Source organism: Papaver somniferum, chromosome 10 (assembly GCF_003573695.1).
Source record: "Papaver somniferum cultivar HN1 chromosome 10, ASM357369v1, whole genome shotgun sequence".
Taxonomy (NCBI): Eukaryota; Viridiplantae; Streptophyta; class Magnoliopsida; order Ranunculales; family Papaveraceae; genus Papaver; species Papaver somniferum.
Genome location: NC_039367.1, coordinates 146,438,779 through 146,453,710, shown reverse-complemented (window position 1 = coordinate 146,453,710; position 14,932 = coordinate 146,438,779). Strand labels below are relative to the sequence as shown.

The window sequence follows — 14,932 nt, the reverse complement described above, 5'->3', positions numbered from 1 at the left end:
GAGTAAATATCCAACAAAGTTGCTTAATCATTTTCCTGACCCATGATAGTACGATGTGGACTCGTAATGACACATACATAGTGCAACCAAAAATGCGTAATAACACAACTGTTAGGCTTAAATTCAGTTACCAACTGGTACGCAAAAAAGGTTGACTAATATTGGGTTCTAAAACGAATTAAGTAAAGATGCGCGTAATATTGCATATCCCCAAAGAAATAAAAGGTAGGTTGGTACGCATAACCTATTCCTTAGACACCATCTGTAACCTTCGATGGTAGCCTCTGCGAGACCATTGGGTATAAGATGTTCTATATTGATCTTATTAAACATGCAATATTCGTCAAGTCCTTTTGATGTAAATTCTCTAGAATTAACAAGGGTGGTGAGCCTTTGCATTTTGCTTTGTGTAATATGTGCTAGGAATTCTATAAAAATTAAACGCATCGTTTGTTATGAACAACAACTGACTCAATGCGTCAAATCATCCACCAGATCCATAAATCACTTTGAATGGTCCGCATTATGTGTGGATATATGTTCATTAACAACACTTTATTTCTTTGGAGAATGAGTTATTTATCATTTGCATCTAAGTAAAACAGGATGGTCTCAATCATGTTTCACTAAAGAGAGACTTTGTAAGATGAGTGACGTGCTTTCTTAGTCTAAAGCATAATGGGGAGAGGCAGTGCAAATCTAGTAACTTTAGAAATAACTGATTATGATAGATGTCGTAACTTCGTCTTCTATTAGTTCATTTTCTTATACACTCAAATGAAGTGATGTTCGTGTTAGTACTTTCAAAACGGAACATCATGTCACAAACAATGTTCCTTATGGTTATGTCAAAGTCTTTATGAACCAATCCCAATCATTCCATTGTTGGGGTTAATAAGGATTCAATAATTCAAGTTCTAGTGATCTACAATTCACTAGATTGACACTTTAATTTTTCTAAGAATATGCTTCCTTCCACATTCATTAGAAATAATTTATAGATGCAATCAAATCCATTCTCACTGTAAGGACAGACATATGATCTAGTTCAATTAGATAGTCAATTGGCCAGGCAAAGTTCTTGTTGCCATTAAAGTTGATGTGAAAACTGGTTGCTACTATGATACACATTACATTGTATATATCAACACCTATGACCAGGTGCATTTCCAACTATTTCATTTATGATGGGAGCTAGAATTACATCTTAGCTTCATCTCATATATATCAGATGATACTGGTACTTTGATGTCGTTACTACTGGGAAAAATTACATTTCCGTCTCATGATATATATGTCCCTTTTCACATGCTTTATATGAGTACGTCTAACCCTTATCACTTCGGGGTTCTTTCCATTTTCAATTTTGCTACATTTAGCTTAATTTGAGAAATTTCTTTATCTCAATAAGCCAAGAGAATCTCACTACACATGTCAACCACTTACTTTAGGTTGAATACATTATTGAAAATAATTAATTCTCTTGTTGTCATACTTCAACATATATCGGTTCGTTAGTTTATGGATGAAGTAGAGAAATGAAAATTTTCTGACAAATATCATCTTTTGCGAGTTCTTCCACAAAAATTGGAATGCATGTGATTTTATTTGAACGTATGTTTTGAAACAACTGACATATTAATAGTCGAGCAAGTGGATACATTTCAAGGAACATTCAAATTTTGGGAGAAAAATATTAAGTACACAATAATGGTGCTTAAGTCCTTTTAAACCCCAAGTGAATACATTGAAATAGAGTTGGTACAACCAATTGAACAAAATACATCATTGAATTATAGCCAATGTCATTTTCAAGAGAACTAAATAACATTAAGCAAAATGCTTAATGAACGAGGTCCACAGTCATAATTAAATTGATTATTTATGGACTTATCTTTAAAAAAAAATAGAACTAGTCATGTTCTAAAAAAAAGAATAAATAAGCCCAAAAGGTGTTGAATGTACAAACACACATTAATTACGTACCTCAAACTTTGGTTCCCATTGCATATATACAAAACCGGAACGGATTTGTTCACACACGACCTAAAGCCCCAAACTAAAATGGGACAAGTTGGAATAGGCCGAATCGGGTGATGAGTCGAGCCGGGCCGGGTTGAGTTCGGTCGGACCGGGTTGGATAGGACCGATTTTCCTTCTCTTGAAAAGAGCGAACATGCATCTTTTCTTCCCCATATTCTAGATCTCAAATCCCAAAAAATTAGACAAACTTATACAGTGCGAATTGAAGAAAAACTAATTTCTCGTTAGTATAGTATATGCATACAACACAGTAAGAGATTCCTGATTAAATAATAATCAATCAAAACTAATTCCTAATTAGTATATTAATATATGCAGACAACAAAATAACCATTGGATCAATCAACGGTACCATCAGGTCCATTTTCAACACAAAAAACATTTAATTAACCCAATCAATTTTCAACACAGTTTTTATAAATCTAATTATATTGATATGCCAAAATTAAAAACAGGGAAAAAAAATAAATAAATCCAACTTATTTGATTAAAAAAAAATAAATCTAAACTTATTTGATTTGATTCCAGCGATTTCATTAGCTTGATAATAATTGATGTCCAATAATCCATTAAAAAAATTTTGATTCAATCTAGCTCTGTGGTACGGCGGCACCGGACATGATAACGTCTTGCAATGGAACTATAGGGAAGACAAAGAGACAAGAGAATTTTCATTCATCGGTTTCTTAGGGTTACATGGATACAATATATATAAAGGGGAAACACTAGGTAACTAGATGGACTGCACATCCATGAACTCTAGGCTGTCTAACAGATAGCAGATTCCGGAAGATCAAAGAAATTTTTTTAGTGCCCGAACATATATTTTTTTATTTCTTTCTAGGCGAGTACGTCAATACAAGTGTACTAAACGTCTGATGTGTGACAGTCTTCGTTGAATAGTCAAAAAGCAATACTTTGACTTCCCTCTCATTCCACGTTCCACTGAAAATTACATGTCCCCAGATAAACACCTTCTGAAACTGAATTTTTCACCAAAAAAATTCAGTCAGAAAAATGGAGAAGATGAGAGTAACCCACTCTCGAAAACCCATTTCTTCTCTCATTTTCATTCTTTCACTTCTCTTTCTCACAGCAACATCACAGAAAAATCAAGAAGATGAAGAAGAACAAAGGATTCTACTTGAGCTCAAGCAAGAATTTGGAAACCCGTTGGCGTTACAATCATGGAATCCATCATCAAACCCTAGCCACTGTACTAATTGGACAGGTATATTCTGTGACATCAACAACTCAGTTACTACAATCTCACTTTACAACATGAGTATTACAGAAAAAGTGCCAGATTTTATATGTGATTTGAAGAATTTAACATCGATTGATCTTTCATGGAATTATTTTCCTGGGGGGTTCCCAGTTTCTGTATTGAATTGTGCAAACCTGGAATTTCTTGATTTGACCATGAATAACTTTGTTGGTGTAATTCCTAATGAGATTGATAGACTTAAGAAGCTTAAAGTACTTAATCTGACTGTTAATAACTTTACTGGTGATATACCGCCGGAAATAGGGAATTTGGAGTTCTTAGAGAGTTTGATTCTTACTAGTAACCATTTTAATGGAACTATTCCGGTGGAAATCGGGAAGTTATCGAATCTTGAAGTTCTTGAGATGCCTTATAATGACTTTGTTCCGTCAAAGATACCGGATGAATTCAGTAAATTGGTAAAGCTGAAGAAATTTTGGATGGAAGAGGCGAATTTGGTCGGAGAGATTCCGGAATGGGTTGTTAATTTTACTAGTCTTGATCTTTTGAACCTTGCGTCCAATAATTTGAGCGGCAAAATTCCGGAAAGTCTCTTTACGTTAAGGTACTTGACGTATGTGAAATTGTTTCAGAACAAGTTATCAGGTGAAATTCCGAAGGAAATTGAGTGTTTGGGTATGGGAGGGATTGATTTGTCGATGAATGAGTTAACGGGTTCGATACCGGAAGGTTTTGGCAAGTGGAAGAATTTGACAAATTTGATTATATACTGGAATCGGTTGACGGGGGAGATACCGAAGAGTATTGGTTCACTTCCATTGCTTACTGATATTCGGTTGTTTGGAAATGACTTGATTGGTGAACTGCCAGGAGACTTGGGGTTGCATTCGAAGCTTCAGTATCTTGAAGTTGATACAAATAGACTTTCCGGAAAGTTGCCTGATAATTTATGCCTTGGTGGTGAGTTCTATGGGATTTCGGCGTTTTCGAATAGTTTTTCTGGTGGATTACCGAAGTCGTTAGCGAAGTGTCCTAGTTTAAAAAATATTTTGCTGTACAAGAATATGTTGGGTGGTGAGCTTCCAGCTAGTTTTTGGTCGCCAGTGAATTTGTTGCATGTTCAGATACATGATAATATGTTCTCGGGGGCACTTCCAGATAAGTTGAGTTCAAGTTTAGAGCGCTTAGAGATTGGAAACAACAGGTTTACAGGGAGGATTCCTTTGGGCATTGGAAGTTCAGCGCAATTGGTGGTGTTTGATGGAAGCAACAATCTCTTTACTGGTGAGATACCTACGGGGCTCACTGCTCTTTCTAACCTTACTTCTCTGGCTTTAGATGGAAATGAAATTTCGGGTTCGATTCCTTCCGATATCATCTCATGGAAGTCGCTCAACACTTTAACTCTAAGTAGAAACCGGATTTCGGGTGCACTTCCTTCAAAAATAGGTTCACTTCCTAATCTCAATATGCTTGATTTATCTGAAAACCAAATTTCTGGTTCAATTCCATTTGAGATTGGCAACTTAAAGCTAAATTTCCTTAACCTGTCGTCAAATTTACTCTCTGGGAAGCTCCCATCTCAATTAGAAAACCTGGCATTTGAAGACAGCTTCTTCAACAATTCTGGCCTTTGCTCCAATACTAAAATATCAAACCTTGTATCCTGCAATTCCTTGTCTAATCGAAGTTCACGTAGGCTTTCACCAAAATTTATCGCTTTGATAGTTGTTGTTGTTGTTGTAGTAACGATACTTCTTGCAGTCATCTTGGTATTGTTTGCCATAAGAAGTATATATAAGCGAAAACAAGAGGATGAAGAAGATTCTATAACGTGGAAGGTGATAAGGTTTCAGAGATTAGTGGACTTCAGTGAATCGCAGATTTTGTCGGGCTTAACAAAGAGTAATTTGATTGGAAGTGGTGGATGTGGGGAAGTATACAAAGTATCCATTAATCATCCAGATAAGTCTGTTGCAGTTAAAAAGATTTCAAGTAAAGGGAAAGTGGATTCGAAACATGCAACACAGTTTCAAACAGAAGTTGAAATCCTTGGAAATATTAAGCATAATAATGTAGTGAAATTGATGGGCTATATGTCAAGTAAGTATGCAAAGCTTCTTGTTTACGAGTACATGGAAAATGGTAGCTTGGATCAATGGTTACATCAGAGGAATAATGGATTATTGCCTTTGAACGAACGGAGAACTTTGGATTGGCAGAAGAGGTTGAAAATTGCTGTAGGAGTTGCTCAAGGACTTTCTTACATTCATCATAATTGTTCTCCGCCTATTATTCATCGGGATGTTAAGTCGAGTAATATCTTATTGGATTCCGACTTTAAAGCAAAAGTCGCGGATTTTGGGGTAGCTAAGATAGTTCAGGCAGGACAACCATTTTCAGCATCCATTGTTGCTGGCTCTTTTGGATACATTGCTCCAGGTAACCTTCTTTTCTGTTTTCTTTCTTTCCCCATATTTTCAAATTTGATGTTAAAGCTGTCTTTCTAGAAATGTTAGGCTAATCCGGTTGAGTGGATCTCATATATTTCAGAGTATGGTCGGACACTCAAAGTAAATGAAAAGGTCGATGTTTATAGCTTTGGGGTTGTACTCTTGGAACTTGTTACTGGACGAGAAGCGAATAAAGGAGATGAAGATAGAAGCCTTGCTGAATGGGCGTCACACCGGTTTCTAGAAACACCATTGGATGCTCTGCTAGATGAAGAAGTGAAAGAAGGTTGCAACGTGGCGGAAATGACGAGTGTATTCAGACTTGGGTTGATGTGTACAAGTACATTACCTTCCAAAAGGCCTACCATGTCAGAAGCACTGCAATATCTAGTCAGGCATTGTTCTTCCCAAGAAGTATACGAGAAGAAAGCCTTGGTTACTGCTGATAATGATGTTGCTCCTCTTCTTCTTAGTAGTCATTCTGCTGATTTGCTTTCTACCTACAAAGGAGGTCGTAGTAAGAAAAGGATTTCAGATGTGAATCACAGCTCCCCGGAAGTTTAAAGTTCCCCCATATAGCACTGTGTCATTTGCGCCTCCATCGAGATCATTGGGTGTTCAGTGGAGAGCTCTTGTACAGTTAGGGACTGTCATTGTGAGTAGAACTTATAGAGAACTTATAGAAAAATTATAGAAAATATGTTAGCATTCTGCACTCTGTAGTAGTGTAGTGTTTAGTGATGCAGAAAAATTAGATTTGCAGGTCTTTTGTTATGTTTGTACAAGTTTTGCCCAAAATAGAAATCAACTAAATAAAAGAATACAGTGTATTTGACTTATATTACGCCCATATACGATTTCACCAAGTTTGTAATTTACAGCAAGAAAGAATAAAAGGCACAGAAGGCAGACCGAAGTGCGATATCACAAGCCACTTCCAAGTTTCTACAATTATACAGTTTCAGGCATTGTGTCTTATCAGGATTCTTCAACTTAGTGATACTGAGAATGAGAAGCTGCAAGAAGAGCAGCTCCAATTCCAGAGCCATCATTTGCATGCTCAATAACAACGGTGTGTGCAACTTCATCTCCGAGTAACTCGTTGAGGGTGCTCTTCAAACAGGATCTGAATTTGGTGTAGTGCTCAAACAATCCTCCATCCACGGCTACAACAGTTCTCTGCTTCTCTCCCTCCTTTAAAGTGTCTTTTCCCATCTTCTTCAAAATACCCAAGATCCCTGCAGCCGAAAGACTTGCAGCTCGTGTGGCAACAATGTTGCAGAGCTCTACAACCACTCTTCTTGTTTCAAGGGAAGTATCAGATATCCCAAAGATGTCCTTCAATTTGCTTGCAACCACACTCAAATCTAGGGATGTGTCATGATGCATGGCAGACATTTCAGGAGTCCTTAAAATGAATCGAGTCTTAAGTTTTGGCGGAACAATATCACCAAAAAATCCAGCCTCTTCAGCCATTTTGCAGAGAACTCTACGCAAAATATCTCCCAAGTACATCCCAGAAATAATCTTCTCAAATATCTGCTCACCAACGTTAAGACTGTCCTGGTCCAAAGCCTGATCATATTCAGTTACAGGTAGGTGCGATGATTGGAAGTTACCCCACTCCGTGTTGATTACCATTTTTCCTGATTTAGGCAGGAGACCATGTGCACGCTCTACATATGCTGCATTAGTTCCAGTTCCTAAAATAACTGCGGCTGCAACATCATTGTTGAAGTATTTTCCTCCAGCTAGTGTACCTATTGTGTCGTTCACCAGAGCTGCCACACGCATATCTATACCCTACCTGTCTAAGGCTTTAGTTAGTTCTACCACAACATCTTTATCAACCGCGTCATCAATCGAGAAACCCTTTGTCCCTGATGCGATCGATAACTGCTTCACAGGGAATGAAAAGGTGAAACCCAATTCCCTCTGACTACCAGGAGGGAGGAAGAAACCTTGCCCTTCTGTCGCTATAAATCTTGCGAGTTCTTTAGCAATGAAATCAAATAGCTCGCTTGAAGTGGCAGTCATCAATTCAGGAGGAATTGAGACTTCGGTGAATTCTTGTTTAGCAACACGCCCGTCCCTTCCACCCAATTGTACACGCAACACACGGAAGTTTGTGCCGCCGAGATCCAAAGCATAAAATAATCCATGTTCATCACCAGTAGGGAGATTATCGACATAGCTATTAAGCATCTTAAGCTTACTACCACCTTCAGAAGCAAGACCAGCATGCATCTCAGCTGTCATAGCATCATCAACTAGTCTTAGTTTCTCAATTGGTGTAGCGCACTGTTCTTCAAATTCTTTTAGTATCGACATAGCTTTACTCCATGTTTCTGAGCTTTTCATCCTGTGTGTTTCAGTTAATGTAGCTGCAGCACATACTTCTGCTGCACGAATATATTTTTGAGTATCACAAACACGCTTTATCAGCTTACTCAAGGTAGCGTTAGGTTGAAGAGTTCCTAGGAAAATAGGCTTGAACCGAGCATTAGCAAAGAGGAGACTCGACTGCCAAATCTTCTGGTCGTTTTCTTTGATGAACTTAAGAAAAGTCTTTCCGACTTTATTATTAGCAGGCCAATCTGGATCTATTCTTTCTCCTGACATCTTAAAAGTTGTCTCTACAAATAAAAAGTTGTTCACAAGACGTACAACACAAGAAACAAGACTCTTAAAGATAGAACGTAATTGTAATATGAAGGATGTGGTTAATCCCTCGTGTATTTATAAGACGTTCATAGACTAGATTTGGAAGCCTGAAAGTGATGGTTGTTCCTGTTGCTAAATCAGGAGGAAGCAACATGACAAGTCTAACGTGCATGCAACGCTATTGACACTCCAGTGAAACGCACCCGAGCATTAGAGACTTTGGGCTTTATGATTGCGCAAGTTACCAAAACATAGTTCATTCACCCAGAGGTTATGGTGGTGGTGCTGGCCTAGGAAAACAAGCAACCAACTACCTTCCTGCAGGATATAAAATTGCATTTGACGACGATTAAGCTGATGGGGAAAACAAAATCGAGTTTTGGATTTGCGATTATGAATCCTGTTCTTGTTTACATCTCTGTATTGAAAATTAAAATAACACTGAAAAATAAAACTGGGAATTAAATCGTGATCAACAATCGCAAAACTTCGGGCTACATAAGAGTAATAAACTAAACTGGTATTACAGAGGATTATTACAAACGTTCGAGAGCCTGGGTTGAGAAATCTCCAGGTTGAGGAACTTGTTGATGAGGAAGGCCTCTCACTACCGCTTGAACATCTTGCTTGTAATCTTCTTGGCTATATCCTTCGTGACAACCCATCTCATTTGAGTCCACAACTTTGTTGCTGTTCTTGTTGTTCTCCATACTGATTTGATCGTTCCCAGACTGTTGAGTTGCTGCTGGTTGCTCTTCTTTTTTGTGTACATTTTCAGTCTTCGTTTCTTCAAGCTCCATCAATTCGCTCCAGAGCTGGATGAGAACTCATTTCAATTTCAATTTCAATTTCAATTTCATAATATTAGTATTCGTATACTCTTTCTTGCACATGAGCCTGTATTTGTTGTGGGATTGAGTAGAGACGTGTCAAACAATGGACACATAAAAGGACACGTGTAGATGGTATATGTGATGACTCATCAAATTCTAGCTTAAATCACGGGACACTACATTGGTGTTTTGCTTTTTCCAGACAAAATAAAACTGAAACTGGGTTATACGTGTGTACCAAGAAGGTAACAAGGCATTGAACTCATTTTTGGTGCAATGGAGCTCATGTTACCCACAGTTTGTAAGTGAGAGATGTCTGCTAGTGGAAGTATTGGTGGAATTCTGGCGGCCACTGAGCCATATGGTCAAAAAGAACTTGGGGTTAAAACTGGACTTTATTCAGTGGCTGGTCCGAGGGGCCGGGTGTACCAGGAGGCCAACCATACTTATCAAAATGGAATAAAAGAGAATAAAATGTACAGACATTTGAACATTATTGAAAACCAAGCAACCAGGTAGATATTCCCATGGGTGATGAACCCTAAGCCTACTACTGTTTATGCTTCCAGTTACCCTAAGGGACATGTGGTACAAAACACATCAAAAATAGATGTGGCAGGAATCCATAGACTAGACCTAATTATCACCAGTTTTACATCAGCCATTGAAGACCAGAAATAAAATTAGATAAAGTTTTACATTCCTAATAAAGTTCAAATTCATTTACTTTGGCAGAGCCAAAATTAGAAGCCATAGCTTCTATAGGTCCCCTGTTGTCCCCTTCTATGATAGAATGATATAACTGTATGTGAAGGAGGATCCAATTTAAGCAGAATTAGAGCTTCTGCCTACTCTAGGTCCTTTTTGAGATTTCCAGATTTTGCAAAGCATTTTTCTGCACAATTTTGCAGAAAAAGATCCATGCCTGAAACATTAGCACATTGGGGAAGAATGAAACATCAACATTAAGTTTGAACTAGTAACATGGAGGTGCGATCCACATACATGAAAGAGAGTTTCTACAGCTACATCCCAGAAAGGAATTTAACGGGAAAATAGCAGATTACAATGACTACTGCTGCTATGTTGAGAAAACACAAAAAGAAACTAGTGCGTCGAGCATATTCGACCTTACATAATTTCACGAAGTTATGCAGGAACTAGTAAAATCGTACAAGCAGGAACAAATGCAACAGACGTAGTGTTGATTACAAGTTAATCATTGTTTACAGATCACGTCAATGTCCGAGTTACCAATCTTCATGTCTAAGTTACTGGTCTCGTCATACCCTCTTAAGGTGAAAATAAAGAAAAAAAATATCTAACTGCGCCGTTTTTGTTGGACTCGGGTGACATCCCAGCATGAAATGTGAGGATATCTACAATTATGAGAAAACTTAACCATTCATAAGAAGATGGCAAATTTTTTTGCAACCATTCATGAGAAGTTACTACATCTTACGGACATGGAAACGTAACATTATTTCAAGAGAAACAGCTAGCTTGGTTGTATTTAAAGACAGCTGATGCAAAGTTTTTCACCACATTCTTTTTTTCTTCTGAAGAAATATGACCACTACTGCCATGTTGTGAAACTTAAGCATTGTATTGAGAAAAAAAAAGACGAATATCATAGGGAAAACAGAGATGGGAACTAGTGAGTCAAGCATACTGGACCTTACATAATTCCATAGACTTAGCAGAAACAAATGCAACAGACCTAGTGTCCAATCAAATCAGGGTGTTGAGTTACCAATCTTTTATGTTCGAGTTACTGATCTCCTCATACCCAAGCCTCCTAAGGTGAAAAAAACAAAAAATATACTGTAGTACAATGATGCCACTGTTGTCGAAATCGGTGATCCTCATACCCAAGCCTCCTAAGGTGAAAAAAACAAAAAAAATATAGTACAATGATGCCACTGTTGTCGGAACCGGTGACACTCCATCGACTGCTGTGTTAAAAATGATGCAATTTAAGTTCTAACTGAACCTCAGTGTGCAAAAAGAGTGGAGGTAGGAATGAAATATGTGGATAACTACAATTACAGAAAACGCATCCAATCATAAGAAGATAGCATTATTTTGAGACAAACAATTAACTTAATTGTATTTGACAGTTGTAACGTTTATCTTGATATCTATAACAGAGAATCCTCCCTAATTGACTCCATTGTTCTTAGTAAATTTACTGATGAATGATGACAGATTTAAGTGTTATTTCCTATTCGAGCATCCAATTTTATGGTACCAAAGTGATTCTACCTTAACATAATACACGGAGGTGCAAACTTGGATCCCCAACTAATCAATCTATCTATTGCTTATACGAAACAAGTTAAGTATGCATCACACTATCCAATCGCAGTTAGATTGAATGGGCAAGGCAACAAATTGCACATCAACAAAGCAGTATAGCTAAACCAAAAAAAGAAAAGGATGATGTCAAGTTGAGATTGATGACATAAAACAGACAAGCAATAAGCTTTTATCAAAATGTTATGGAAACATAGCATGGTTTGAAGACTAAAAAGTAGCTTGATGGTGGTGAACGACAGAGTTAAAATGTAAATCATGATCACTATCACAGAGAACTCTGCCTACCTGAATCTGTTGTTCTTACTACATAAATTGACGAATGATGACAAACGTTAGTATTGTTTCCTATTCAAGTTTCTAGTTCTGTGCTGTGAAAGTGATTAAACCTTAACATAACATGCGGAGGTTCAAATTTGAATTGCCAAATTATCTACCGATTATGCTAGGAAATAAGAACAAAATAGACTCCCTCATAATGGTTCGTCCAGACAATTGCACCAGAATTCAGAAGATATAAGGCAATAAATATTGGCATATACTATACAGAAAGAGGTATGAACTGCTTCACTAACACTTTTGCGCATTACAGCTATATTTATATCTTTGCTGTTCTATCTCGTTTTTCCTCTTTATGGCTTAGAGTCATTTTCCTCTTTGCTGTTCTGTCTCTTTTTTCCTCTTTTGATCCCAAACTTCTCTGAAAGGACGAACAATTTTCTATGATGAGCTTAGAGTCTCCCCCCTAAAACAATCTCAGTTGCAGGACATTCCTTTATATTTGGGGAAACAGTAATTTCCTAAAATCCTCTTTTGCAGGAAACCTGTTGAAGAATTCATGGATGCAATAGATGCAATCATCTAGGACGATATTGCTTCCATTGCCCAGAGAATTATTTCTTCTCCACGCACTATGGCATCACATGGAAACAATAAATGAACGGCTACAATTTCATCAAGAGATGTATCCCTCGGTGGTGTATCTTCCTCTCTCACCCCTAAGAAAATGCCTACTCTAATTAGGGCTATAAACTCCTCTCTCACCCCTAAAAACATGCCTGCTCTACTTAACAATGGCATCTTCTTATGCTTCCTTAAGTAGAGGAGGCGTGTTTTTAGGGGTGAGAGAGGAGTTTATAGCCTAAACATGATTATGAAAATGCCTCTTGAACAAAGGATATCAAATTTGATCATACAACATCAACTCAATGGTTTGGGTTGGGTTAGAAAACAACACTAATGACATTCTCCTTCTTAAGCTGAGAACAGGGTAAAATATATACTGATGGCATTGTTGTAGTTAACGACAGTTGAAACGTAGATCTCGATAGGATCACACAGAAACCTGCCTACTTGGCACTATTTTTCTCAATATATTAAAATATATTAATTGAAGAATGGTGACAAATTTAAGTGTTCTTTCCTATTCAGGCTTCTAATTTTGTATTATGAAAGTGATTTTACCTTAACATAACCTCAGAGGTGCAAATTTAGATGCCAAATTATCTATCGATTATATGAAACAAATTACTAAAGTATGCAACACACACTCGGTGCTCCAAATGCATTTAGATCGAGCGGTTAACAAATTGCACATTGACAAAGCAGGATAGCTTAACTAAAAAATGAAAAGATGACGTCAACTTGAAATTGATGACATAAAAATACAGTAAGCTTTATGTAATATACTCCTTAAGTTAATGCCAGAAGGTTTATCTATAATGTTAATTCAGAAGCTCAGCGAAGATTACCTGTTAACAAGTGCATCCAGGGATCTTATCTTGCTAGGTCCTTCGCTGAAAAACATGACTTTCTGTCTTCACTTGATTTGGCTGAATCCATTATTTTTAGATCATCTTCTCCTAATTCTTTCAACGAAACAAAGGTGTTCATGTGAGGATATATTTGGCTAGCTGCACTAAAATGCACAAGCTCTTTCGCGGTTGAAGCTGTTGCATCGTAAATGCCAAGAGACCTATAACTGCAATATAAAGCACCACCACTCTTGGTAACGGCAAATGGTTGTCTTCCGGTAAAAGCAAACTCTTTAGGCCAACCCTTTCAGTGGCCATATGTCGTAACATGTGTGCAGGATGTTACGACAGTAATATCTGATAGCATAATATAAAACCCCACCGAAAACCCCTATAGAGAAATATTCATAGGATGTGGAACCTGGTGGCCTAGGAGGTGGTGAAACATGTTCACAAAACTTTTCCTCAATCAAATCAAAAACAAAAACCCTTCCTTCATCTATTTCCACAAAATGCAGCGCTCCATTCAGAAAGACACCATCTTCCACATATGCTTCACCAGACTGAATTTCAAACCTCCCAACATTTCTCCACCCATTCCCACTGCCAACAGTAAACATCAAAACCTCAACGATATTGAGGTCTGTTCTTAACCTATAAATTTCAACAACTTTATACTCATTAGTTGAAGGAAGGTAACCAAACCCTCTGGTCCAAGGAGGAACATACCGATCTGAGCCCCAATCTCTGATAATTTCTGGTAGCTCAACATATTCTTTGGTCAAGGGGTTACAAATACAAACAGTTCCATATCGATATTCACACAGACAGACAAAACCGTTAAATGAACCAAAAACCTTATAACCACCAACATATGCAATTGGAGGGGTTAAATTGATCCTTCTAATACGACCAGTAGGTGTTTCATCAGCATCATACTCAAAGTAGTAAAAGCCCTTGTTCTCATTCAAGACAAGAAAACCCAACTTACCATCAGAATCAGCGGATTGATTAAGATGAGATAAATGAATTTGAGAGAATGACGGATGATGAGATACAAGATTCCGCCATGGTTTGCACACCAATTTACACTCCAACACCGATTCTGTTGGTAACCTAGTTAAAATATCTAGTACGACTTCTGTTGGGAGATGATTAAATTTCCCCATTAACTGACGAAGAAGAGGGATTGATTTACAGTTGATGAAATGTTAGGGTTTTGAAGAAGAACTGAGAATTTTGATTGTGGAGAGAGAGAAAGTAAATGAGTTTACTGAGAAAGAAATGGATGTGTTTGTTTTTATTGACGTGGCACATAATTTGTGCTTTTACCTTTGGTAGTATCTCAAATTTACCAGGCTGATTTAGGGACGGTAAATTATTGTAGTATTTTTATTACAAGGTATTTGCATATGAGAGAGATGTGGACTGCTTCATGGACATTTTTGTGCATCACAGGCCTATAGGTATTTCTTTGTTCCGACTCTTTTATTCGTCTTCATGGCTAAGGTTTTACATGGATGATCCATTTTCTGTGATGCGCCTCTATCAAGATGAGCAGCAAAACTTGTAGTGTAATTTGCAAATTTGTTAGCATTATGCACTCTACAATTGTGTAATGTTCAGTGATGCAGAGAAATT

At 37.5% G+C, this 14,932-nt stretch overlaps 2 protein-coding genes and 1 pseudogene across 3 annotated transcripts; 1 reads left to right on the top strand and 2 right to left on the bottom strand.

Moving 5' to 3' along the window:
• The first annotated feature begins 3,020 nt into the window (after positions 1-3,020).
• LOC113318756 (receptor-like protein kinase HSL1) lies at positions 3,021-6,598 on the top strand. The gene is made up of 2 exons (XM_026566997.1): positions 3,021-5,713; positions 5,825-6,598. Exons 1-2 carry the CDS (start codon positions 3,061-3,063, stop codon positions 6,286-6,288), a joined length of 3,117 nt encoding a protein of 1,038 aa, XP_026422782.1. The 5' UTR covers positions 3,021-3,060; the 3' UTR covers positions 6,289-6,598.
• Positions 6,599-6,702: 104 nt separating this feature from the next.
• On the bottom strand, positions 6,703-8,085 carry LOC113314989 (annotated as a pseudogene).
• Positions 8,086-9,693: 1,608 nt separating this feature from the next.
• On the bottom strand, positions 9,694-14,546 carry LOC113316865 (F-box protein At3g07870-like). Of its 2 annotated transcripts, none has more exons than XM_026565020.1 (2): positions 13,289-14,546; positions 9,694-10,146 (listed from the first exon to the last, which is right to left on the bottom strand). In XM_026565020.1, the coding sequence occupies exon 1, from the start codon at positions 14,458-14,460 to the stop codon at positions 13,585-13,587; it is 876 nt and encodes a 291-aa protein (XP_026420805.1). In that variant the 5' UTR covers positions 14,461-14,546; the 3' UTR covers positions 9,694-10,146; positions 13,289-13,584. The 2 variants fall into 2 exon arrangements, with proteins under 2 accessions (XP_026420805.1, XP_026420806.1); XM_026565021.1 differs by having other exon boundaries at positions 9,694-10,116.
• Between the last annotated feature and the right edge of the window lie 386 nt (positions 14,547-14,932).